The 23,631-nt window shown below is 45.6% G+C and overlaps 3 protein-coding genes across 6 annotated transcripts; 1 reads left to right on the top strand and 2 right to left on the bottom strand.

Annotated features, from left to right (window-relative positions):
• Positions 1-300: 300 nt before the first annotated feature.
• On the bottom strand, positions 301-3,280 carry aptx (aprataxin). 2 transcript variants are annotated; one of them, XM_056585923.1, is made up of 7 exons: positions 2,797-3,277; positions 2,605-2,651; positions 2,088-2,363; positions 1,817-1,876; positions 1,480-1,709; positions 997-1,100; positions 306-911 (listed from the first exon to the last, which is right to left on the bottom strand). In XM_056585923.1, the coding sequence occupies exons 1-7, from the start codon at positions 2,924-2,926 to the stop codon at positions 757-759; spliced, it is 1,002 nt and encodes a 333-aa protein (XP_056441898.1). In that variant the 5' UTR covers positions 2,927-3,277; the 3' UTR covers positions 306-756. The 2 variants fall into 2 exon arrangements, with proteins under 2 accessions (XP_056441899.1, XP_056441898.1); XM_056585924.1 differs by lacking the exon at positions 2,605-2,651 and having other exon boundaries at positions 301-911; positions 2,797-3,280.
• On the top strand, positions 2,981-11,107 carry dnaja1 (DnaJ heat shock protein family (Hsp40) member A1). 2 transcript variants are annotated; one of them, XM_056585918.1, is made up of 9 exons: positions 2,981-3,140; positions 3,794-3,946; positions 4,165-4,357; positions 4,759-4,863; positions 5,238-5,465; positions 6,715-6,829; positions 7,209-7,324; positions 8,225-8,325; positions 8,854-10,808. In XM_056585918.1, the coding sequence occupies exons 2-9, from the start codon at positions 3,815-3,817 to the stop codon at positions 9,082-9,084; spliced, it is 1,221 nt and encodes a 406-aa protein (XP_056441893.1). In that variant the 5' UTR covers positions 2,981-3,140; positions 3,794-3,814; the 3' UTR covers positions 9,085-10,808. The 2 variants fall into 2 exon arrangements, with proteins under 2 accessions (XP_056441893.1, XP_056441894.1); XM_056585919.1 differs by lacking the exon at positions 2,981-3,140 and adding an exon at positions 3,147-3,321 and having other exon boundaries at positions 8,854-11,107.
• Positions 11,108-11,726: 619 nt separating this feature from the next.
• On the bottom strand, positions 11,727-22,183 carry LOC130379222 (WD40 repeat-containing protein SMU1-like). Of its 2 annotated transcripts, none has more exons than XM_056585916.1 (12): positions 21,272-22,183; positions 20,152-20,362; positions 19,479-19,631; positions 18,852-18,968; positions 17,951-18,091; positions 17,298-17,417; positions 16,957-17,073; positions 16,455-16,582; positions 13,795-13,921; positions 13,140-13,298; positions 12,392-12,544; positions 11,727-12,123 (listed from the first exon to the last, which is right to left on the bottom strand). In XM_056585916.1, exons 1-12 carry the CDS (start codon positions 21,283-21,285, stop codon positions 12,025-12,027), a joined length of 1,539 nt encoding a protein of 512 aa, XP_056441891.1. In that variant the 5' UTR covers positions 21,286-22,183; the 3' UTR covers positions 11,727-12,024. The 2 variants fall into 2 exon arrangements, with proteins under 2 accessions (XP_056441891.1, XP_056441892.1); XM_056585917.1 differs by having other exon boundaries at positions 21,793-22,183.
• Between the last annotated feature and the right edge of the window lie 1,448 nt (positions 22,184-23,631).

Raw genomic sequence — 23,631 nt, 5'->3', positions numbered from 1 at the left:
TCACAGATAGCTCCTCAAGATAAATGCTATTTCCCAGTTCAAATCCTTTTGTATCATACAGTAAAACATCTGGTATAGGATAATCCAACTTTCTTCATACTGAGAATAAGCAAATGTATACATTCAGAATAAATCTACCACGTTGAAGTTTCAGCATTCATTCAAGGATAAAAAGTATTCATCTAGAATTCAAATTTAGAAATATGAACTTGGTATTGAAATTATACTGTAGTTTGTAGCGGGCTACAGTGTTTTACAAAAAATACAACCATTACTTAGAAAACAGAAAACACAGAAAACACTTGGAAACATGGACACAGATTACAATACTTGAATGCTTGTAAGGGGGACTGTTAAAACATGTCCACTATTTTATTTGTAAAACAGGGTTTTAAGTAGTTTCCAGTAGTTGTAACAAGTGCAGACTTCCACTGTTTGAGCGTAAAACTACAAGATGCTCTGGTTTGATCACACAAAAACATAATCAAATATCTCAGAATATATAAACATGCCTAACATGGTCTCATAGGTGCCTTGGCATCAGAAGGAGAGCTTAACTTTATATATTATTAACATTAATAGTTAATAATAGAAAAAATACCAAATTAGTGTTGAACGTTCAAGCTCTCAATATCCCTGATTTTCTCAAAACCAGTTATAACATTAGAAAAAAAAAGAAAAAAAAATATTTTTACAACCATAGGGCTTCTTTTTTGAAACGGTGGGCCTGCATGACTGTAGGCCTATGAAGTGTTTTTAGACGGAAATGTGAGTCTTGAGGTGTTCCTTCAGACTGGGAATAGTGGCCAGCTCTTTATGACACACGTGGCAGCGCAGCGGAAGCTTCAACAACTCACTGGTTCCTTCTTTTACTGTGACCTTTCCAGTCTTCTCAAGCATCTGGATCACATCTGCACATTAAAATCAGAGCACTATTAACCATGTAAAAACAAACAACAAAACACGTGTCATGTGTATCAATATTAAAAGCCTTACCTTGAGAATCAATGAAGTAATCAGTTGTGAAGGAGTTCCAGTGCTTCTTGTTCTTCAGGGCAGGGGAGTCAAAGTCTTGGCTGATGACATGCAGGTGAATGTGGCTTGCGTGAAACACAAATAATCGTATATTAGTCAGTTTAAAGTTAAACTTATCTTAGGGGCAACGGGCAGAGTTATGCCTTGTTTCCGGTTCTTAATTATTGTGTTTCTACAGTGGCCAGTCTACACAGTGTTGATTTGAAACCCCCTACAGACACTTAGTTAAACTTTATGGCTGACTACTCGCCCACAGATCCCCGCCTCTTAACACCCTTATTGGTCGAAACAAACATTGAAAGAAAGTGAAACGCCCCCATTCCTCCAGACTCAAGCTAGTCTACCATCAGACTTGAGAAAATCATCTAAAGTCTAAATTGTTAAGACTAAGCTAGACAGGACAAGTACACCCGAGCCAGTAGTGTGACTTGGACTACATCTCACCTCATACTGGGAATGGCGTGGTAGCCGCTCCGGAAGCGCAGAGCGGGGGAGTCCTTGCACTGTGCGACCATACGCTGCCCCACCTGCTGCATGTGTCTCAGCAGGTCACAGTGCTCCTCCCCACGCAGGGCCTTCATGTTAGGGATGGACTCCCAGGGCAGGACCAGCCAGTGGTAGCGGGCCTTGGGATACTTATCTTTGATCACCACCACCTTGTCGTCCTTGTAGACCTTCGAAACGGAAAGACAAAAGCGGCTATTAGCATTGTAAGTAAGTAAGGAAAAACTAAAACATGGGTAAATTAGAAAGATATGAATACTTGGTAAAAAATGTCTACCTGCATTTTAGGGTCCTGCATGGTGGCCTTGAGGCCATTGCTCCATATTCCAGGTTTTTCCTGTCAGAAATATGATATATTTTTCAATTTAACAGGGTAAACAGATTTCTCTGCCGAAGCATACCACTGGCCATCTCCAGTCATCATCCAGCATCCGGTGAAAACACAGCACCAACTTATGAATACTTGAACCTGTCCATGGTGAGACAAAGAAATAACATACTAACGCTGTCAACTCGAGAACTTCAGCTAAGCTACCTAGCCAGCTTACATTGTTGGATGTAGCAGACTCTCTGCCTGACGACGGCGTGTGGTTAGCCTGTTTCGCTACTTTAACGTTTGATGCCCCTTTACTGTCAGCTGCCTCCACCGAGGGGGGTTCACGCGGTCTCTTGGCAGGTGGCGGTTCTCCTGAGAGGTCCTCCATGAAATGTACAGTGTAGGGGTAGAGCTGGTTGACAATATGAAGCTGCTGCCCGGGCTCCATCTTGACCTCCATGCCTTTGCCCACCTCAACAGAGTCAACAAAGGTGGGGTTTGCACCCAGCTATGAAATTAGAAAAGGAGGAGGACATTTGGTTACTGGATGGGGACAATCTTCAATTTAATATTTTTGGTTATTGATGGTAATATAAGACAACGAAAATAATGACTATTAAAGCTTAAAATGAAACGGTTATTTTCGGTCAACCACCCATTCGACTAACAAGATGAATGAGTATCAAACCAGACATGGCCTGCCCTAACAGTTAACGTCATATATCTACGTTATCATCACCCTATCTTACCTGTTTAACTTTGACATATCCCTTGTTGCAATCTGCCTTCAGTTCAACTAGTCCAGGACAAATAACATATACATAAGTTAACATTTGTGATGAGTATTTAATGGATATGCTTACAGCCATACCCCTTTCCAGAATAGAACATTGTGTGAAAACAGTGTGTGCATGCACAGCAAGTAACTGTTTACATAATACCTTGATGTCTAGAACATTTTTTATCTTTAATAGTCGTCTCTGGACCTCGACCCAACGTAACCCTTTGATAGTGAGGGAGTGGTAGAGGTTCATGATTTCCGTCTTCGCTGATAAGCCAGCAAGTAAGCATTTTAGAATGATTTTACAAAAGTGGGTGAACAAATTACTACCGCACGCTGTTTGACTATTGTTTTGTTGACGCGTGTCGCGCGAGACTCACGTCACTGGTTTCGGTTCGTCTCGTGCGCTCCAGCGGTTGCTCGGGTTACAGAAGGTTCTAGAAGGCGGTCGTCTTGGGTCAGGGTCCATTTCTCCCCTCCATGATTATCGATCTAAATTAGCAGGTAACCCGTTCCTGATCTCCTTGTAATGTGTAACGTGTTCGTGTTCCCTGTCGATCGTGGTTCGGTTTGTTGAACACTAACTCCACTGCCTGTTAGCCGGCCGGAAGCTAACAATCGTCGGTAACGCCATCATAACACAACATCTGTGTTAGCTTCAGCTAACTCGGGCTATGAGAGACGGGTAATAGAGATGTGTATATGTTTAGTTTATAACTATAAATTAAGTATAAGGTGTTAGGTCATAATGTGTCTTATTGGGAACAAACTGCGTATCGTAAAATGATGTTGTAATGGTAGCTGAAGAAATGTGCAAGTCGCACTACTTGCATCACCACATACAAGAAGGGTTACACAACCACCAGGACACCCACCTGGTCCCTGGACCCGGGGCTAAAGCACACCTCCCCGGGGTGGCGGTACACATTAAAGTGTGTGTTTGTTTGCGTGTCTGAAGCATTGGACGATGACATACGAGGCGGATGTTGTTGTGTAGTTACAACTGTGTGTTATGACATTATGTATTGTTAGATGCCGTTGAGGCCTAAACAAGAGTATCCAAGTCATAATGTCGTGGTGGTGTGCCTAGGGTTGAGAGATAAGGTTTTCATGAAATATCAATATCAGTCAATATTAACGTGTGTGCCACTTCGTAGGTACGTTTTTTAAAGGCGATCATGGTCAAAGAAACCGGCTTCTACGACATGCTGGGTGTCCCGCCCAGTGCCACAGCAGACGAGCTGAAGAAGGCCTACCGCAAACTGGCCTTGAAATACCACCCTGACAAAAACCCTACCGAGGGAGAGAGAGTAAGTCGCCATGTCTCAACATAAACCTTCCACATGCATTATAATTTACCTACAGAGACAAATTAATCTCCTGAGAGGAAACTCGCTGTAGATGAGTGTTTTTTTCACTTAGTAAGTTCAGACTTCTTACATTTAATAAACATCAGCTAACTCTGTTAAATTATGTTGTTTGTTGATGTTTACAAGTATACATTTGTTTCTGTGTGTGTGTTTTGTAGTTCAAGCAGATCTCGCAAGCATACGAAGTTCTGTCGGACAGCCAGAAGAGAGAGGTGTACGACCGGGGGGGTGAGAAGGCCATCAAGGAGGGGGGCAGCGGGGGTGGCGGCGGCGGGGGCGGCTTTGCGTCGCCCATGGACATCTTTGACATGTTCTTCGGAGGCGGTGGGCGGATGCACCGGGAGAGACGAGGTACGCGAAGATAGCCATCAGTGTCGTCATTCTTGGATACAGGATAGGATTTACTGAGTTCCTTATCTTGTTGATCATTTGTATATCGCATTTATTATTGATTTACCAGTACTGTTGTTACTTGTTTTTGTATTAAATCATTACTGCGGGAATGTGTCTTAACTCTTTAAACTAGCGTTAATGTTTACTACGTAGATGACCTTTGCCCTGTCAAAAGAGATGCCCATATTATGGCGCACATTTCAAAAGTTTGCAAAAGTTTGTTTGTGTGTGACGTATTTATAGGCACGTTTTCCATCAACAAAACCTAGCATGTATCTGAGTGTTTGAGAGATAAACAGTTTAAACAAACTTTTATTGGAATGTTCTTGTTCTTCTCCTCACGCCTGCTCCACCTCCAGGGAAGAATGTGGTTCATCAGCTGATCGTGACTCTGGAAGATCTTTATAACGGAGCCACCAGGAAACTGGCCGTCCAGAAAAACGCCATCTGTGAGAAGTGTGAAGGTGAGCCCTGTGCTTCCAAGGAGGACATTACTCATGAATACTGAAATTGTTATGAACCCTGTTCAAGCACCATCTGTGACTCCAGCAAAACCCAACCCTTCACACTGCCAATGCTACCTGGATATGTTTACATTACTGGTATTCCACTATTTACTCTTATCTAGGTATACTTCTCTTGTTTGATGCACTCATTGCTGCTGTAACACCTGAGGTCCCCTTTTGGGATCAAGTCTTATCTTGACTGTAGCAGTATTGGTACAATGTGTCACATCGGGTCATCAAGGCAGGTACTCCATTAATCTGAAGAGGTCTCAGTAAGGCAGTGAAAGCACTCCGGCGCCTCACCATTGTCCTCCTCTCTGCCCTCTGTCCAGGCCGGGGGGGCCGTAAAGGGGCGGTGGAGATGTGCATGTCGTGCCACGGGACAGGCATGCAGGTGCGCCTCCACCAGCTGGGGATGGGTATGGTCCAGCAGGTGTCCAGCGTGTGCCAGAGCTGCCAGGGCCAGGGCCGCCGCATCAGCCACAAGGACCGCTGTAAAGCCTGCGGCGGCCGCAAGATCGTCCGCCAGAAGAAGATCCTGGAGGTGCACATCGACAAAGGTAGGAGGGGGGGTTGGGCGTGGTGCCACGTAGAGAAAAAAAAAAAAAATCGTGCTGGGCGCTCTTATTTTGAAACCGCGCGCCGCGATCTCAATACGAGGCTGGGGGTTGCAACGATAAACAGATAGCACTCCAGCCCACAGACCGCTCCAGCCCTCCCAAACTCGAGGCAGACAGTCCATCTCAGCAGCAGTCAAGGCCGATTTAGGGTCGTTTTAGACGCAGAGACGTAAGCACGTAATTTACACAAGGGACTTGTTTTAGACAAGTTTTGATTTACGGTTCCTTTAAGGTTCCTTAAGGATTGCGCGTGTTGCAAGGGGATTCTCCGCCAGAACAGTAGGGGGAGCAACGAACGAATCTGTGGGCGTGGAAGTGGAAATCGCTGGCTTGTATATATTTATAATTATCATAATTCGTTCTTGTGTTTTCTTCTTCTCCTTCTTCAAAATTCTTCATTCGCTTCTGTCACAGCCTTTTAAAATTGGCGCTATTATGCTGTAAAACCGGAAATGTGAGACTCCTGAAAGGATGTGGTTAGCTGGCCAATCACAGGCTTTGCGAGCTGCGTAGGGCCGTAGTGTTTCAGTCGCATAGTCAGGAATTTTGGCCGACGCACTTAAGCACGTAAGGGGGGATATTTTACCGCGCAAGGGGGGGTTATGTATCTTACGTGCTTACGCGTTCCGTCTAAAACAGAGCATATATCGGCCTCAGTCACACGTATACCGACCGGCCCCTTGAGTCACTGAAAAAAAAAATTGTGGCCCCTCATCATTTCTACTTGAGTACCCCTGGCCTAACCTGTAGCATTAAACACACCCGCAGAGTATAGCCTAACCTGTAGCGCTAATCACACCAGCAGAGTATAGCCTAACCTGTAGCGCTAAACACACCAGCAGAGTATAGCCTAACCTGGAGCGCTAATCACACCAGCAGAGTATAGCCTAACCTGTAGAGCTAAACACACCAGTTGAAGCCTGGAACATATTATTACAATAGTGTGCATAGGGGGAAATGCTTATGTGGTAAGGAAGCAAATTGCAGAAAGGTGATCCCAGGTTTTGGCATAATTTGTATTCCCATGGTCCTGATTAACCTTCCAAACATCTTGTTCCATCTTGGCTCTTAACGCTAGCTGGGTCAGGTTACCGAATCACTGAGGTTAGAACCAAGATGGCTGCTATGTGAATAATTTATAACATTTTGGAGTAGAAAGATCACTGGTGGCTTGACTCTGTCCTTACAGGCATGAAGGATGGCCAGAAGGTGGTCTTCCACGGAGAGGGGGATCAGGAACCAGGGTTGGAGGCAGGAGATATTATCATCGTCCTGGACCAGAGGGAACACTCTCGCTTCACCAGGTCACTTATTATTATGCACACATTTACTGGTGTTTAAATTTTAGTCTTATTCATCAAGCATTGCCTAGCCTTGCAAGTAATGTTTTTCCCACATTGATTCATATTTCAATGAATGCCAACCCAATACATTATTAATAGCTAATGTTATATTAAATGTGATATGACGAACATAGATCTCAGATCTCAGTTTTCAGTATTAACAAATGTTCTATGTATCAGTTTATCCTGCTTGTATTGAAGTGTTTACTGTGTTGTCTAATGGTAACATGTTTAGTTAGTTTGGGACCTTTGTAAGCAGCGCTGGGGCGCATTAGGCCGGTCTTGTGTTCTGAGGTGTGAAACAATCGACCAACAGTACTGTTTGTCCTGATGTCTCCAGACAGGGACAGGACCTGGTGATGACCATGGAGCTGCAGCTGGTGGAGTCGCTGTGTGGCTTCCAGAAGCCCGTCCAGACGCTGGACAACAGAACCCTCCTCATCACCTCTAATCCAGGTAAAAGGTCCAGCTGACATGTACTGGCCTCCAGCCTCCTCGGGTCCCAAGTCCGCCTGTGGGCCTCCTTGAGCAAGAGACCTGAAGTCCTAGACAGGCTCAGCCGACTGCAGTGTGTAAGCAACACAATCGGGCGTCTTCGACCGTCAAGCAACGTCCACCGAGATGTTGCAGATCACTGACGGATGACTTGACGTGCGGAGATGCCCCTCTCTGTTACAGGCCACAGCTCACCCAGCTTGGCTTAGACTCTGATGAACATTGAAATCGTGTATCTGCTCTGCTTTTGAAAACATTTGTCAATTAATATTCACAGGATAGGAGTGGTTTTCACCCTTTGTTGTTGTTTGAAAGAAGGAGTTGACTTCATTTTGCAATATCCACAGATGTTGGGTAAAGGGTTGTGGCTGATAAATCAGCCTCTAGTGTAAATTTGATAAAAATTACGCATTGTGTGGGTTGGCGTATATCATTAAATCTGTTAGCCACATTGTTGCATGGGGCGACGGTTTCAGAACAACCACACAGAGGCATGTTGAATCCTTAACTCCTACCGGATCATTTTTGATCTTGATCGAAATTGAATTCGGAAAGATTTCCGTTTCGTTCTCTCTGGGAATAATATTTATCCCAGAGATACAAACAGAGTCACTACCGGCACCCAGTTTGCATCCATAATACTGATGCAAATTGAAAGGCTTTTATCTGTGGGCCAAAGGCACTTTATTTACATTAAATTCCTCGAGTATTAAAATTGGATTTGGTTAGGATTGTAGTCGCCTCTCCGTAGTCATTTTCATGTGGTCTGTTTACTTTCCCTTTTATAGGGAAAATATTTTTTATGCTCCACTATGTTTGGGGGGCCTTCCTGTTTATGCTGTCTCTTGTCGTGTTCCTCAGGGGATCTGATCAAGCCCGGAGACAAGAAGTGTGTCCTGGGCGAAGGGATGCCAATGCAACGCCGCCCCTTTGAGAAGGGACGACTCCTTGTTCACTTCAAGGTACGGAACAGCCTCTCCAGTCTGCACCACACGCGTACAACACTGTTTCGAAACACATTATTAAATGTTATATGTATAGTCATAAGGCATATGCATTCAACCCAAAACACACGGCAGGATAGCCGGGTGCTATTGGTGTTGGACTCCTTGCCGGATGGGCTGTGGGTTCGAAAACCCCAATGGCGGCTTTCTACCTGATGGCACTCCTAGAAGTATTTGGATAAATATCTGCTAAATAGTGAATCAATGGGAAATAAAATAAATGAATGGTAGTTCGGCTGAGGAGCTAGAACAGACCCAGTTTTCTGTACCGAGAATCAACTTAAAGGTTTGGTACAGAGGGGTCTCAGGACTCTGGTCCCTCCAAAAGCAGGACTCTCTATTTTATTTGACAAAATGGTATCCTTTTCTTCCTATTGCACAGTGGGTCAGAGACAATGGCAATTTTGATTCCTCTGTTTGTCTGGCACATATTTTGGAATTGACTATAAAGCTGACTTTGACTTTGTGTGATTTCCCCCTCCCCAGGTGGTGTTCCCCCAGGCCAACTTCCTGCCCCAGGGCAAGCTGAAGGAGCTGGAGGCCTACCTCCCGGGGAAGCTGGAGGAGGAGCAGCCCGAGAGCATGGACGACGACCTCTACATCTACGCAGACCTGGAGGACTGTGACTTTGAGAACCGCAAGCGACCAAGCCGCCACTACTACGTGGAGGAGGAAGAATACCCCAGCGCCGGCGGGGTCCAGTGTCAGACCTCCTAAACCCCCCCCACCTAGCCCGCCTTGAATCGACCCCCTCCACCTCCACCTCCTCTACCACCCCACCCCACCTCCCCAGCCGCCGTACGTCTGAGGTCTAAACCGTGATTCAAGTGAAGCACTTTCTGTATTTTGCATTCTGTGTACTTTTAATTTAGTTTCTAATCATGTTGGTGTAAAGTGTCAAGTGGGAATGCTCCGTGAAATGTGACCGGGACGTCTTGAGGTCGACCCCCCCCCCCATGTGCTCATTGCACCAGGGGTGCTTCCACACTTGTCGGGTGGCGTGTTTTTGACGTGAGGTTTTTAAATCCAACGGGACTCATTCGATGGCCTCTCTTTTACCGCGACCAATCCCACGCTCAAAAGGAGACGATAGACGTGGCCGCCCAGGACCATTGTGGGTGCACCGCTCTGCCAAATGTTCCTTATGTACGTCTAAGACCAGGCCGTGAGGGTGCTGGTCAGTGCTGAGCGGCCTAGCGTGCGGGTAGTGGGAGCCACACCCTCACTCTGTGAAGTGGAGGAGGGACTTGGTGGGTTTCCTTAGGAGAAGAGGAGAATGGTTCCCTTAGGAGGAAGGACTTCGTGTAGTCTATTTTAGTGACTTGTAGTTTTTATCTCATGATTGTCGTGTGAGCAGGCCGAAGAATCAGAGGGTTGATGTTGTGGTTTCAGAAAGGTGTATTTTGAATTGGTGACCTTAAACCTGAGGCCAACGTGTTTTTGTTTTTAATATATATTTTTAATAACAGATGGATGGTACAGTTTATTATCTGTGAAGCCCCAATCACCCCCGCTCTGCTGTACCATTTTAAGGGCTTTTTGTAAACATCAAGCATAAAATCTAACAATCAATTACACTATTACAACATAGGAGTAGAATTTCATTTTTTCTAAATGTCAATATTAAAGTACATTAATTGCATATATGATACGAAGGAATACATTTTTGCAGTGATTATATGCAAACAACTGTGAAACTCTGTTAAAGATTTTGGCATGTTTCCCTGAGTAAGAATCACTAATTAATTAATTATATCATGAGCGCAATCTACATTAACACTCAACAGTTGTATGTTACGAAGCAGGGAAGGAAGGAAGGTCATCTCTTTGGTAAAATATGATAGAAAGTGTCTAGTGTTTCTTTGCTTTGCGACAATTGAGTACGGTAATTAGTTTGAACTAGCAAAATTGGACCGATGGTGATTTTGCTACCATTGCCAATAATGAACTAAATAAAGTAAAGTGCATTGCAATTAAATGAAAGTTTATATTACCTTTACGTGTCTAAGCCAAATGGTGGAGGTTTGTCTTTTCCAAATCTGGGTATATAACTGGATTGACTCCAGTTCCAAATGTGGTTCTACACTGGAGTGACTAGTGTTACCGAGCCTTATCTTTTAAACCTGCGCTACTCTTTATGCAGCTTTCTGTCAACATTTCAATACACACAACTATTGTTCTTGTATGTAGGACTGCCGTTTCATTTCATTGTTATGGACTTATACTGGTGTGTATTAATCTGGTTGTCAGGGATACTGCTAACACATAAATGGTCTTACATTGTCTGCCAATATAAAGGACCAATTATTTGTTCATGGTTTATAATTTATAATTTAAAGAGCATGTTATGCAATTCTTTTTTAATTCTTAATCTATTGTAGATTTTGTTTTGTTGTAATAAATATTTTTTGGTCCACTAAATTTGACTTGCATCAGAGTGCTTTGAACAAGCAGGGTATGTGGTCAAGGCTCACTGTCAGACAATAGCAAAATGTCCACACACTCACGTTGAGGTCAGTTCCAAAGACCCCCTTATCAATATGTATCGGTAGTGAAACAAGGTCAAGGACACCTAGCTCAGTCACTAAACGTTTTATTCACAATCATGGTGACAGACCAGCAAATCAAAGGTTATATACAGAATATATACATCTACCAGTAAACTCTAATGTTATGTAAAGAACATATACTGACCACCCAAATCTACTTTTACGTACAGAATAAATACTGACCAGCAAAATCGAATGTTATGCACAGAATATATATATATATCGACCAGCAAATCCAAGGTGTACAGATTATATACACTGACCAGATAAATGTTTTTATACAGAAAGTATACTGACTAGCAAAACTAATGTTATATAAAGAATATATTTACTGACCAGCAAATCTAATGTTATGTACAGAATATATTTACAGACCAGCAAATCTAATGTTATGTACAGAATATATTTACGGACCAGTAAATCTAATGTTATGTACAGAATATACATATATACACAGACCAGCAAATCCAATTTACATGATATATATAAGATACAGTAATGCTCTAATAATGCTCCGAACAGGTATATGCCACAGGCCTTTCCTTGAAGACAATTAATTATACACAGCACCGTGGTAGTACATAACCACTGATAATATAAAATGCACAGTTGCTGCTTTATTTGATCTAGGGTAAGTACACAATAGTGACATATTTGCAAGTATATCTGCAATAGAGAGACATTTTCATCCACTATTAAAGCTGCTGTAGGTAAAATTCAAGAGGTATCAAGGGAAAGAGCAGAGAAGCACAAGATTATGAAACTTAACTACCAAAAACCCGCCCCCTCCTCCCACTCACCTTCCACCCTTCCTTTCTCTGCTCCGTTTTGCTCTATTATTACCAAACAATCCCTGTTTTATCACTTGATAAAATCCCCAAAGTTTCTCCTTTCTGGTTATTCAATTATGCTTCAATAATTTTCTCGGTGGCCTTTGCAAATTCATGATGTCGCTTTGAGATCTGGTCAATTGTCATTATTTTGGCCTCATGAATAACTTGTCCACACGAATAAAGTCCTCACCTCAAAGAATATAAACAATGGATTGTTGAAAATGAAGAGAAAGATTATACTTGTTTGCAGCCCTACAGCCATGACAACCTATGACCTATGGCGTCCACAGCCGGAGCTGCCCGTCCTCGCTGTATGTGGCGATCAGGTTCTGATGAGGGTGGTGGACAATGCCAATCACATCCTTCTCATGGACCTGTGGTCCAGAGAGGGAGACATAGACGAAGACATAGAGGGAGACAGAGAGAGAGACGGGCAGGAGAGAAATGTAACACACTCTTGATTCAGCCTTGTTGGTCATCAATTTGCAATCACTGCATGGGCCCTAGTCTAGCCCTGGGTTACGGGCCCGTATCAGACGACGTCTTAGTGGACAAAGTCCAGATCCCCTGAAAGACTACCTGTGCTATTCCGTCATCCTGGCCGAGCGCGGGGAGCGCCCGGATATCACCGACAGGACGTACCGTGAGGGTCTTCTCCAGGCGTCCCGTAGCCAGCCGGAAGCAGCAGAGCACGCGGTCCTCCCCCACGCAGTAGACCCACCCCCCGCGCGGGGACACGGCGCAGCACACAAACTCCCCTCCCTGGGTCCGCCCGGAGCTCAGCGTCCTCACCGTCTACAGGGGCAGACGGGGGTCTCACACTTCATCTGGGCACTGCGGCCAACACGGCCGTGCGGGGACAGAGACAGAGATCACTTGCACCAGGTCACAAGACTCTAACTAAAACATAATATACGCCAAAACAAAATTAAATGCTTTGATATTGTATATTGAATACAAAATACTAACATGAGAATATAGCACAGGAGAACCCCGGAAAACAGCAGGATGGCACGAGTCATTTCTACACATGGAAAGGGGACATTTTCTTTCCCTATGTTTTGGGCATCATTCGATGAGGACATGTCGAGCGATGATCGTGGCTACGGCTTAACCATTTTTTTTTATTGAACTATTGAATTGTTAAAGAAAAAAAAATACAAATCTGACTGATCTCCAGTCAGTCACAGTAACAAATCATACATTTTTTAATAATAATAATAATGACATATAAAGTAAAAGAAGTTAGTTATTTTATAATCTCAGCCTTAGTGATTTGCAAATTTGCATTCTATTACACTGCGATGTCGGTTTGAATTAGATTAATCGTTCAGCCCTACTCGTGGCACATGAAGGGTGCATGTGTCGGTCTTGAGGTCCTCCCCCCTACCTGACCCTGTAGGTTCAGCACCAGCAGGGTGCTGGAGTGGGTGCAGGCCACGAAGAGCTCAGGGTGCCGGGGCAGGGGCAGGACGTTGTAGACCGGGGTGTCCGGGCCTGACAGTGCGGTGAGAGTGTGGAGGCATTCTGACGTCTTCGTGTTCCAGATCTGGAATGATCCAAACAGGAATATCCTTAGGGGTGCACCGATGTAGCTTTGTATCTACTAGTGGTAGCGTCATACAGCCAGACCATCAAACCCGATGGGATCTCGCCGCATTCAGGCTGGCTTCGCAATAGGCTATATTATCAGCAGAGGGAGGGAAAATGATAATAGTGACTGCAGAGTGTGTATGGATGGCGGCGGGTTTTAGCAGCCTCACCTGGGAGAGACCTGCTACATGGCAACATGGAGCTCCAGGTCATGTATCATTGTCTACAAACTTCTACGATAAACCATCTTTCGACATCACCATATAACGATCACCATATAACGATATTAATGTCCAATTTTAACAGTTAATATCGGACATTAAACATCGTTAATATTTTTACACCAGAACTCTGTTATACGGCGGTCATGTGATTATGATGACGCGTGGAAGATGGTACAACACGGCTCCGCGGCCGTGTCCCGTAGCGTTCGGCATCGCATCGGGGACTACCTTGACCGTGGCGTCGGACGAGGCGCTGAGGATGTGGCGGCCGTCCTCGGTGAAGGACACGTCGTTCACGAAGGACGCGTGACCGCACAGCCTCCTCAGCGTCCTCCCGGAGCGCATCTCATGGATCCTGGAGAAACAGGGAGGATGGATTCAATCAATTATTAAAGAGCAATTGTCGGAAAAAACTGTTGGGATTGAGAGTGGGTTTAGAGAGTGGGTTTAGAGAGAGAGGAGAGGAGAGGAGAGGAGAGGAGAGGAGAGGAGAGGAGAGGAGAGGAGAGGAGGGGAGAGAGAGAGAGAGAGAGAGAGAGAGAGAGAGAGAGAGAGAGAGAGAGAGAGAGAGAGAGAGAGAGAGAGAGAGAGAGAGAGAGAGAGAGGAGAGGAGAGGAGAGGAGAGGAGAGAGAGAGAGAGAGAGAGGGGATAGAGAGATAATGAGAGAGGGGATATAGTGAGTGAGAGAAAGGATAGAGAGAGTGAGGGTGAGAGAGGGGATAGAGAAAGACAGAGGGGATAGAGCGAGAGAGATCCAGTATACAGCAGAAGCAGCCGTCTCTTTTCTGTACACCAGCCACTCTGCATTTCCTCCAGATGGGGGCTATGAAGGATCGGGTTGAAAAGCAAACAAACACCCACTGATGGGTGTAGGGTATTTTTAGCTCCTATAAAATGCCATGAGATTAGCTTCAAGCACCACAATGTGGACGCACATTTAACCCTCTTTTTCCATCTCACCCTCTTTCACCCTCCCTTTTCACTCCCCCTCACTCTTTCTCCATGCTCTCTTCCTCTTGCCGTCTCTCTTGTTCACCCCCACTCTTCCTAACCCTCTCTGTATCCCCCCGTCCTCCCTCTCCTTCCTTGGCGATTGAGGGTGCAGGAGCAGCGGTTTGGAACAGAGTGGTGGTACTGAGTGCGATGCACATGTTGCAGCGTTGTTGTTCCAGGCACACATGGACTGTGTGTTGCTCTCCCACTCACCCAGACCATGTGCTCATGCTGCAGTACACGGACAACGTAATACACTTGGATGCTCAAGACTCCCTGAGCTAAAAGGGAAGCTTGTGCTGTGTTGCATGGGATGAGCAGGAGAAATATGTATTAGTGTCTCTATGTGTGTTGACGCTAGGTCAAGCGTTCATGTAACGCAAAGTGTACATCCACGTTGCATAATCTGTAGACGGTGTGTGTGTGTGTGTGTGTGTGTGTGTGTGTGTGTGTGTGTGTGTGTGTGTGTGTGTGTGTGTGTGTGTGTGTGTGTGTGTGTGTGTGTGTGTGTGTGTGTGTGTGTGTGTGTGTGTGTGTGTGTGTGTGTGTGTGTGTGTGTGTGTGTGTGTGTGGGGGTCAAAAAGGAAAGGAGCATCCATTATTCTATTATGGTACCAGGGGACAATTATGGGACTAGGAGGAAAGCAGAGGACGCTGCAGGCTAGGCTGTAAACTAAGCTACCATATTGGATCTGCAGGAACTGTTAACCTTGATTAGGATGACAAGACTGTAGGCAACTCTATCTGGAAACTGTGAGCACACCTTCAGGTGGGGATTGTAATTATCGAGCCCTTCTGTCGGTTTGTATGGCTATGTGTTAGGAAAAGCCAAACTGGAACACAAGTCGTAAAATCCCCTTCAACTGAAGTTAAGCCAAAGCATTCCCCCCCTTTGCAAATAAGCAATGCACATGCGCAAGTCTATATTTAGTTGTTTCAAATTTAGCATTACCTTAGCGAGCATTCTGTAAGCAACACACTCTGAGAAAGAAATCACATGATTTAACAGGTGTATCAGTTAGATTCAGAAACACATGAACACATGCACCCAGCAAACAAAACAATGCAGTTGAAAAAATGTACTGAGATTTTTACAGGAAAAAACGTAAAGTGTAATCCAGCGAAAATTGAACCCAGGGTCTTGGTTTTGGCATGTTAACCCATCAAATAATCCCTCCAGATACTTTTTTCATTGAAAATCGAGTATAGAGTTTGCCCGGCGTAATGTTTGGCTTCCATGTCATTGGCTAGGGGCACAGTGAATGTTTCAAAATCTGCATTTTTTAACCACTTATATAGCTCAAAATAGCACCAAACCTCTGGAGTAGCATGATTAGGGTCCCTAATCAGGGCCAATAACCTGGAAGCCAAACATTGCGCCGAGCAAACTCTATACTCGATTTTCAATTAAATAAGTATCTCGAGGTTTTTATGGGTTTACATGCCAAAACTAAGACCCTGGGTTAAATATTTGCCGGAATTACACTTAAATCCTCTTTCACACAAAGTTTTCTGTTTAATACTGGGATAGCGCTAGTGATTAACACTATTCACACATGCATCTGGGTTCTAGGAATTTTCTGTCTTGCACCCTTTCTGGCACATAGCAGTGCCGCAATATATGGGGCCGGGCCCAGAGACAATCCAGCAGAAGGCTGGAACAGGAAGGACTTGAACGGGCAGATTGACGGTGCGGATTTCCTGGAATATCGATCCCATACGGGAGATCTCCCGGAACTTTGCAGGGTAAGAGTGCATGTGGGAACTCACTGTAAATGATTCTACCGAACATATATTGTATTTATATTGACAATAATTCAATATTATTTTTTTAATATTCCCTGTTTTTATTGTGTCTACCACCGTGTTGTTCTCTGCCCAGTGGGCTGCTCACCTGATGGAACAGTCCAAGGAGGAGCTGAGGATGAGGCTGCTGTCCTTAGAGAAGCTCAGAGAGGTCACCCCCTTGGAGTGGGCCCGCTCAAACCTGCGCAGACACAGCCCACTGTGGATCTTCCACACCTGCACACACACACACACACACACACACACACACACACACACACACACACACACACACACACACACACACACACACACACACACACACACACACACACACACACACACACACACACACTACATCTTCATCTTGGTTTCCCAATACCTAAATTCACGGTCGATAAAGCAAACCAAGTAAACATAGCGTTAACATCATAACGATGACCTGGCAGAACAAGAGATCGAAAAAAGAGTGGTAACTTTGCTTCTAAAGTTCTAAATGAGTCCAAGGAGGAGGTGCTGCGGTGCCGAAGCGGTACCATGGAGGAGAGACCAACCCACTCACAATGTACCACACAGCCGTTCAATGAATGATGTGCTGGTAGAGTGCTGACCTTTATGTTGCCATTCTGTGCGCCGGTGGCCAGGAGGTCCTCGTCGGCACTGAACCCGAGGCAGAGCACCGCAGCGTCCATCCTCATGAAGCTCTCCAGGGCCTGGTACTTCAGATCCTACACACGGAAGCACACACGCAATTACACACCAGTGGGCACACGTACAAAAACACACGGCAACACAGACACACGCAATGCAGTATGCAAGCACATACACGCGTGCACGCAGCACGCACACACAGAGACAAGCACACACACGCACGCACACGCAGAAGCACAAACACTTTTGAACTATTGGCATAAAATGATCCGTGAAGATGAAATGAGAAGTGTCTTCTTACCCGACTGATCTTCCTGGTTCTGAAGTTCCACACCTCGATGAAGCCATCCACCGAGCCTGTGATTAAGTACCTCCCGTCCGGGGAGAAACATGCACAATCCACGTGCGCCTGCTGTCCAAACTACGATAAAAAAGAACATCTAGAAGTTACGCACTACACTTCTGCTTTTAATATGTGGTGGTGCTGGTGGTTTCTGAAGATGGTTATTGTGAGGGTTTGTGATGATGATTAAACCATAAATCATGGTGATGTAAGCTTTTGGATTTGTTAACCTTGCTCAGAGGCCCTTAGGCAGGTCCATCTGGAAACTGTTAGAGTGCCTTCAGCTGCGGATAGTAATTATTTATCTGTGTGTGTGTGTGTGTGTGTGTGTGTGTGTGTGTGTGTGTGTGTGTGTGTGTGTGTGTGTGTGTGTGTGTGTGTGTGTGTGTGTGTGTGTGTGTGTGTGTGTGTGTGTGTGTGTGTGTGCGTGAAGGACCAGTAGGATGACATGTTGGACATTGGTGTTTGAAGTCCAACACCCTAACCACTAAGCTGGCATGTCCTCAAGAAGATCAACTGCACAAAAACCGTTTCAATGACCGTAAAGTGAAGTGCGATCCAAGGATCCATTACATACACAGACATTGTACTGTCAAACATCTGGCGAGTACCTTAATGTGGCCGTAGAGCCGTGATGGGCAGCTCTCCTCCTCTTCCGGGCCGTTCTCTGCGCCGCTGCCGGGGGAGGGGGTGGAGGAGCCATCGGGGACGCCTGGAGCCAGGAGGGCTAGCTGGTTCTGCCGCTTCAGGGACTGTAGGGGCGGGAGCAGCACGGCAGACCATGACGCAGACCCCCCGGGGGAACGCGGCTGGCTCTGTTGAGTGATGCGCGGCTGACTGCAACGTGACTCAGCCGCCGTGCTAATGATAATGGAGACCTTTCTTCCTCGGAATGAGGAGAACGGCTCCCGTTTGTGGTATCATTTTTTGGAACTTATTGAATGCTTTAAAATGTGATGTGAAATGTGAAAGGATATTAAATATATGAAGGAGGAGGGTTATTGTCTCTGGGATAGACACGATGTTTGGCTGGCTAGAGTCCTGTTGGTTAAAGGAGGATAATGAAGGAGTCTAGCCAGGGACCTGTTGGTTAAAGGAGGATCGTATCTGAGAGGATAATAATGAAGGAGTCTAGTCTTTATCTGAAGGAGGATAATGAGGGAGTCTAGCTAGAGACCCTTTATCTGAAGGAGGATAATGAAGGAGTCTAGCTAGAGACCCTTTATCTGAAGGAGGATAATGAAGGAGTCTAGCTAGAGACCCTTTATCTGAAGGAGGATAATGAAGGAGTCTAGCTGGAGACCCTTTATCTGAAGGAGGATAATGAGGGAGTCTAGCTGGAGACCCTTTATCTGAAGGAGGGTAATGAAGGAGTCTAGCTAGAGACCCTTTATCTGAAGGAGGATAATGAAGGAGTCTAGCTGGAGGCCCTTTATCTGAAGGAGGATAATGAGGGAGTCTAGCTGGAGACCCTTTATCTGACGGAGGATAATGAAGGAGTGCTTCACTCACTCCGACCTGCTCCAGCAGCCCCATGAGGCGGGAGGGGGGCACCACGCTGACCTCCCTCACCAAAGACCGGGCGATGGCTCGCCGCCGCTTATCCTTCCCGCTGCCGCCCGGATACGCCTGCAGGGGGCAAAGATTTGCGGACACCCGCTTGGCCAGTCAGAGCTTAGCAACGTGTTCCCATCTCTGCTGGGGTGGGAGGCAAGTTATCAAAGATTGGTCCATAGTTTTATTTCGCCAGCTGTAATCTTATTTATTTATATTTTCAGTTCCTTAGTAATTGGGCTTTAGTTGTAACAGACTGTTAGCGACCACGATTTTTAGTGGATATAAGCAATTAGCAACTAGCAATTATAGCCCATCTGACGTTAACATGCCGTTAATGACCATTAGTGACCATTAGCAACGTCTGGCAACTTGGACCACCACATTTAGAGCAGGGTGGGGCGTACAGGTAGGTTCAGGCAGGCTCCCAAAACACACACACAAACACACACACACACACACACACACACACACACACACACACACACACACACACACACACACACACACACACACACACACACACACACACACACACACACACACACACACACACACACACAATGGATGTGTTGGGGTGTCTACCTCCCGGGGGTCGAAGAAGGCCCTTGTCAACAGGCCCTCCAGGTGTCTGAACCTCCCCGGCTGGCTCCTCTTCAGCAGCAGCATGGGTTCTGTCTGCTTCATCAGTGACCGGGCCGCGCCCACCTCCCTCATCTCGATCAGCTCCAAGACCACCTGAGAGCGGGCAAGAGAGAGAGAGATAAAAAGGGAGAAAGAGTTCTTTGCACTGTTCTGTCGGTTCAAATTGTGTGTTTTTCTTGGAATTCCTTCTTTGGGATAGTGTTTTGTGTGTCTCGTGGGTCCCAAATGTTTGACATATTTATCAACCCTTATGTTTGTAATACATAATCAAAGCCGCTCGCGTTCATACTGTTATTCGTCGCGCCACTTGGGCTAAAGTATGCAATCGCTTCATCTTCACAGCGAAATGCAAGCTAGAAAAGCCATGGCAGCGCATGGACTGCCGGCACACTTCACGACTGCTGCCTCACAGCGACTATAAACCACGAAGAGTGGCTATGGACAAGAGCATCTGCTAGACGACCAGACAGCAATGCTTCATTGCCTACACTGTTCCACACTCGGATACCCTGCCTCTGATTAATAGAGAACCATTTAAGTGTCCTCTGTAAGGGAAAGAGTGGATGAGCAACGTGTGGAGGGCTAGGGGGGATGAGGGGTTCGGGGGTCCCGCCTGCTCGTAGAGGTCCACCAGCGTGTCCTGGGGCAGCTTGAGGGACTGGATGGCGAGGAGCACGGCGTCCCAGTGTCCCCGGGTGACGTCCAGGACGAAGCTGTCGATGGACTCCACGGTGTTGAGGTACACGGTGGTCTCCTCCTGCAGGGCGCTCAGGGTCCGATACAGCCTGTTCTCCTTCAGGTATTGCATGATGAGCCGGATCACACTGCAAGGGGGGGGGGGGGGGGGGACTGACTGTTGTTATGACAACTTTATAAACAAATTAGCCATTCTCTTCAGATTTGAATCCCTAACACTTTTCTTGGTGATGGTGTCTATTTTGAATGTTGTTTTTTTCTGTTGCAGAGGTTACTGTGGATGTGGTGGACGATGGCTGGTTTAAGCAGCCTCCCCTAGCCCGAAACAGACTGATTGGACTCTGTGTCGGGTGAGGCTGCACACCTGTGGGGCATTGACCTATCAATGTGCAACAGGGTCAACCAGCCATCACGACACACACTCAGGAGGTCTACAACATGGCAGCATGTTACCCTCTCCTGCCCTCTATCATTTTACCATAACTAAGTATGCAATAATCCAGTTCCAACATCACGGGTGTAGCATGAACATTGTTACAGATACCTTTAATTTAAATCAGAGATGTATTGCCCTGGCAGTTGAATCAGATCAAAATATATCGGCAGCAAGGTCACTGGAAGTCATGACAAAAAGATGACTATAAACTTATGGAATGGATAACGGATAAAGACTTATGCAGTGATGGTGATTAGATGGGGAGATTGCTTCAGGGGGTCAACAGACCCACTAACCATGTAATTACTCCTCAGAACGTTTACAGTTACAGAAATAACTTGCTAAATTTGCAGACACAGAAGACAGAAAGAATGTACAGCGAGACCCACAGGAATACAGAATAAATACAAAAATATAAATTTGAAGTCATCTGACTGTGAGTTAAACTGGATTACTTATTCCCCCTTCTTGTGAGAAAATAATACAAAAAAATTAAATAAAATAAAAGCTAAAAAGCATTTTCATTCCACTAAAAAACGCAATCACCTATATCGATGCAAACCTAGAACTCAAACCCAGACATTTTGAATACCCTACTTACTCTGCAGATTCCATGATGTTCTGCTTGCTGAGTAGGATGCTCGCGCTGTGGATGATGCAGCTGCACAGTGCTGCTAGCCAGAGCCACGTGAACGCAAGGTCCACCCACTACACGTGCGTTTGTATTTCGCATTTTTCTGTAGGCGAGACCTAACCCCCCTAGCGCCCATATCCCTTATGATGGACGCATGCAAACTGAAACACATCACCGTGCACGCAGTAGAAATACCCTCAAACACGCACGTAACCAGATGCAGCCGGAATGACTGCAGCCTCACGCACACCGCTGATCAGCGGTCTGCCTACGTCTGAGGCTCGCATCTCGCGCGTGCCTCCACAATGCATCCCTATAAATAACACTTTATCATGATAGATTTATCAATTAGTAGTTAACATTATTATGTTCAGCATAATTTACGACTATTCTTTACTCTTTCTTGGCGAGTGGCTTTCTTCAGAAACGCTGAATAGGCCTAAAGATCCTACTGCAGGACAAAACTGTTCTCGTTCCCCTGTCTTCACCTGGTAAATGAGGTTGTTTTGGGAAGTGTTGTTTGGGACGCGTTGTTTGAAGGGGGGTAAACACGGGACCGCTAGAGGGTTTCTGCATCGTTTCTCGACCGCATCTCAACTTCCTGTATCAAGGACAAAAAAAACACAAGTTCCTGTTTACCTGATGAGAATGAAATAGGCCTACACATAACATGCTGACAACAAGCCAATTTATAAGCCTTATAGATATAACATCGTCGTAGGTGTTCGGATTTGACAACTACGTGGGAGTTAGGCCTAATCATTTGGGCTGTTAGGCTAATTACATTTATAATTGACTAATTTAGTCTGTACAAAGCTCATTAAGTCATTTACAAAACTAAAGTAAAATAGTTTTCTCTCAAATTAGGCTACATGTCATTCAGACCCGCTACTAGTCTGCCCGTGGTCTTGGTTCATGACTGTTCTCCAGTGTATGCTATTTACATACCGCTATGGATACCGCCAAAAAGAGAATTGGGCAGGTGAGAGAAGAGATTCAAATAGGGCCTCCAGCCTCTTCCCGGGTACTTTCCTGTGGATCATCCATACACGCTAACGTGCTGACAATATCGGTGTAGTTTTGTGACTGGGATACCCTAATCTGCATTCTAAAAAGATGCAAGGCAACATGACGAAAAATTAGAAGTTCACGAATCCGGTGAGGACAGTCAAACTATGTCAGCTGATGAAGTGTTCGTTGTACGTGATTTCCATCCTTATAACCCTGATGACACACTAAATACCATATACCGATTGTCTGCTCAGCCTGCACTCTGCTGACCGTCTACAACTCTGACACTAGAGTCACCACCCCAGCGTGAAGTGAGGTCCGCCCGCAGCCTGCTGGAGATCAGTGTGATCTTGGTGTGTATGACATACACCAGCAGTGTATGACAGTTTTCTTTCTCCTGTCTTCCATAAGATGGAGCCCAAAAGTAAGCATTTGGTTTTGTTGAAGCTGTCTTTAGCTGATGGAGGGGGGAAAAGGAAACTGGACCATGGATTGGCTGGAGACTGGAGAACACATTCCCACATGGTTCAGAAACCAACAGAACAGGTGAACAGGCTCCTTCCTTTACATTCGTTTTCATAGTGATCAAAAACATGCAAACAACTCTGCTCCCTCCATCCGTTTTGCCTTAGATCCCTGCTGATGCGAGGAGCAAGCTTCTGGAGGTGAAGGACTTGATGAGCATCATAGGCAGTGGAACCATGCATCTGGGGCAGAACACCCTAACATGGGTCATGGGGAAGATGGAGCTGCAGTTGAGGGTCGGTGATGTTGGCGGCGAAGGGCCTAACCTGTCACTGGTGAGGAAGATGGATGTGGCAGGTCGCAGCTCTGAATCTGCACTGTGCATGACTGTAGTCCTGATGGAACAAAAGGCTCCCCCCACTGGTACAACAGCAGTGGTGTTCATGCAACATGGACAGATTTATTTAGACAGTTATAACTGTCTAAAGCAATGGGAAAAGTCGAAAAAGCATGATATCACCCCTTTAATAGTCGCCGTTTGCCATAGCACTGCAGTTCGCACACTTTTACACTTCGGTCATTTATCTACAGCTCTTGTGCACAACATATTGTATAGTAGTGTAAACAGGGAGACCTGAATTTATACTTGGAAGGCCATCTTTGTTCTCATCCCTCTCTTTGTAGATGAGAAGGTTAGGGGTGTGGAGGGCCATGAGGCTGGCCAGGTCAGCACCATTACAGCTGAGCTGGTGGCTTCTCTGACCGGCCACAAGTTGAGGAGCAGCTTACACTGCACCATGTAAAGGTTTCTAGACCCTACTGTATATACTTTGTTGTTTACATTAAGTTAG

Source organism: Gadus chalcogrammus, chromosome 3, assembly GCF_026213295.1.
Source record: "Gadus chalcogrammus isolate NIFS_2021 chromosome 3, NIFS_Gcha_1.0, whole genome shotgun sequence".
In the NCBI taxonomy this organism is placed as follows: Eukaryota; Metazoa; Chordata; class Actinopteri; order Gadiformes; family Gadidae; genus Gadus; species Gadus chalcogrammus.
This window is presented reverse-complemented; position numbering and strand designations above follow the sequence as displayed.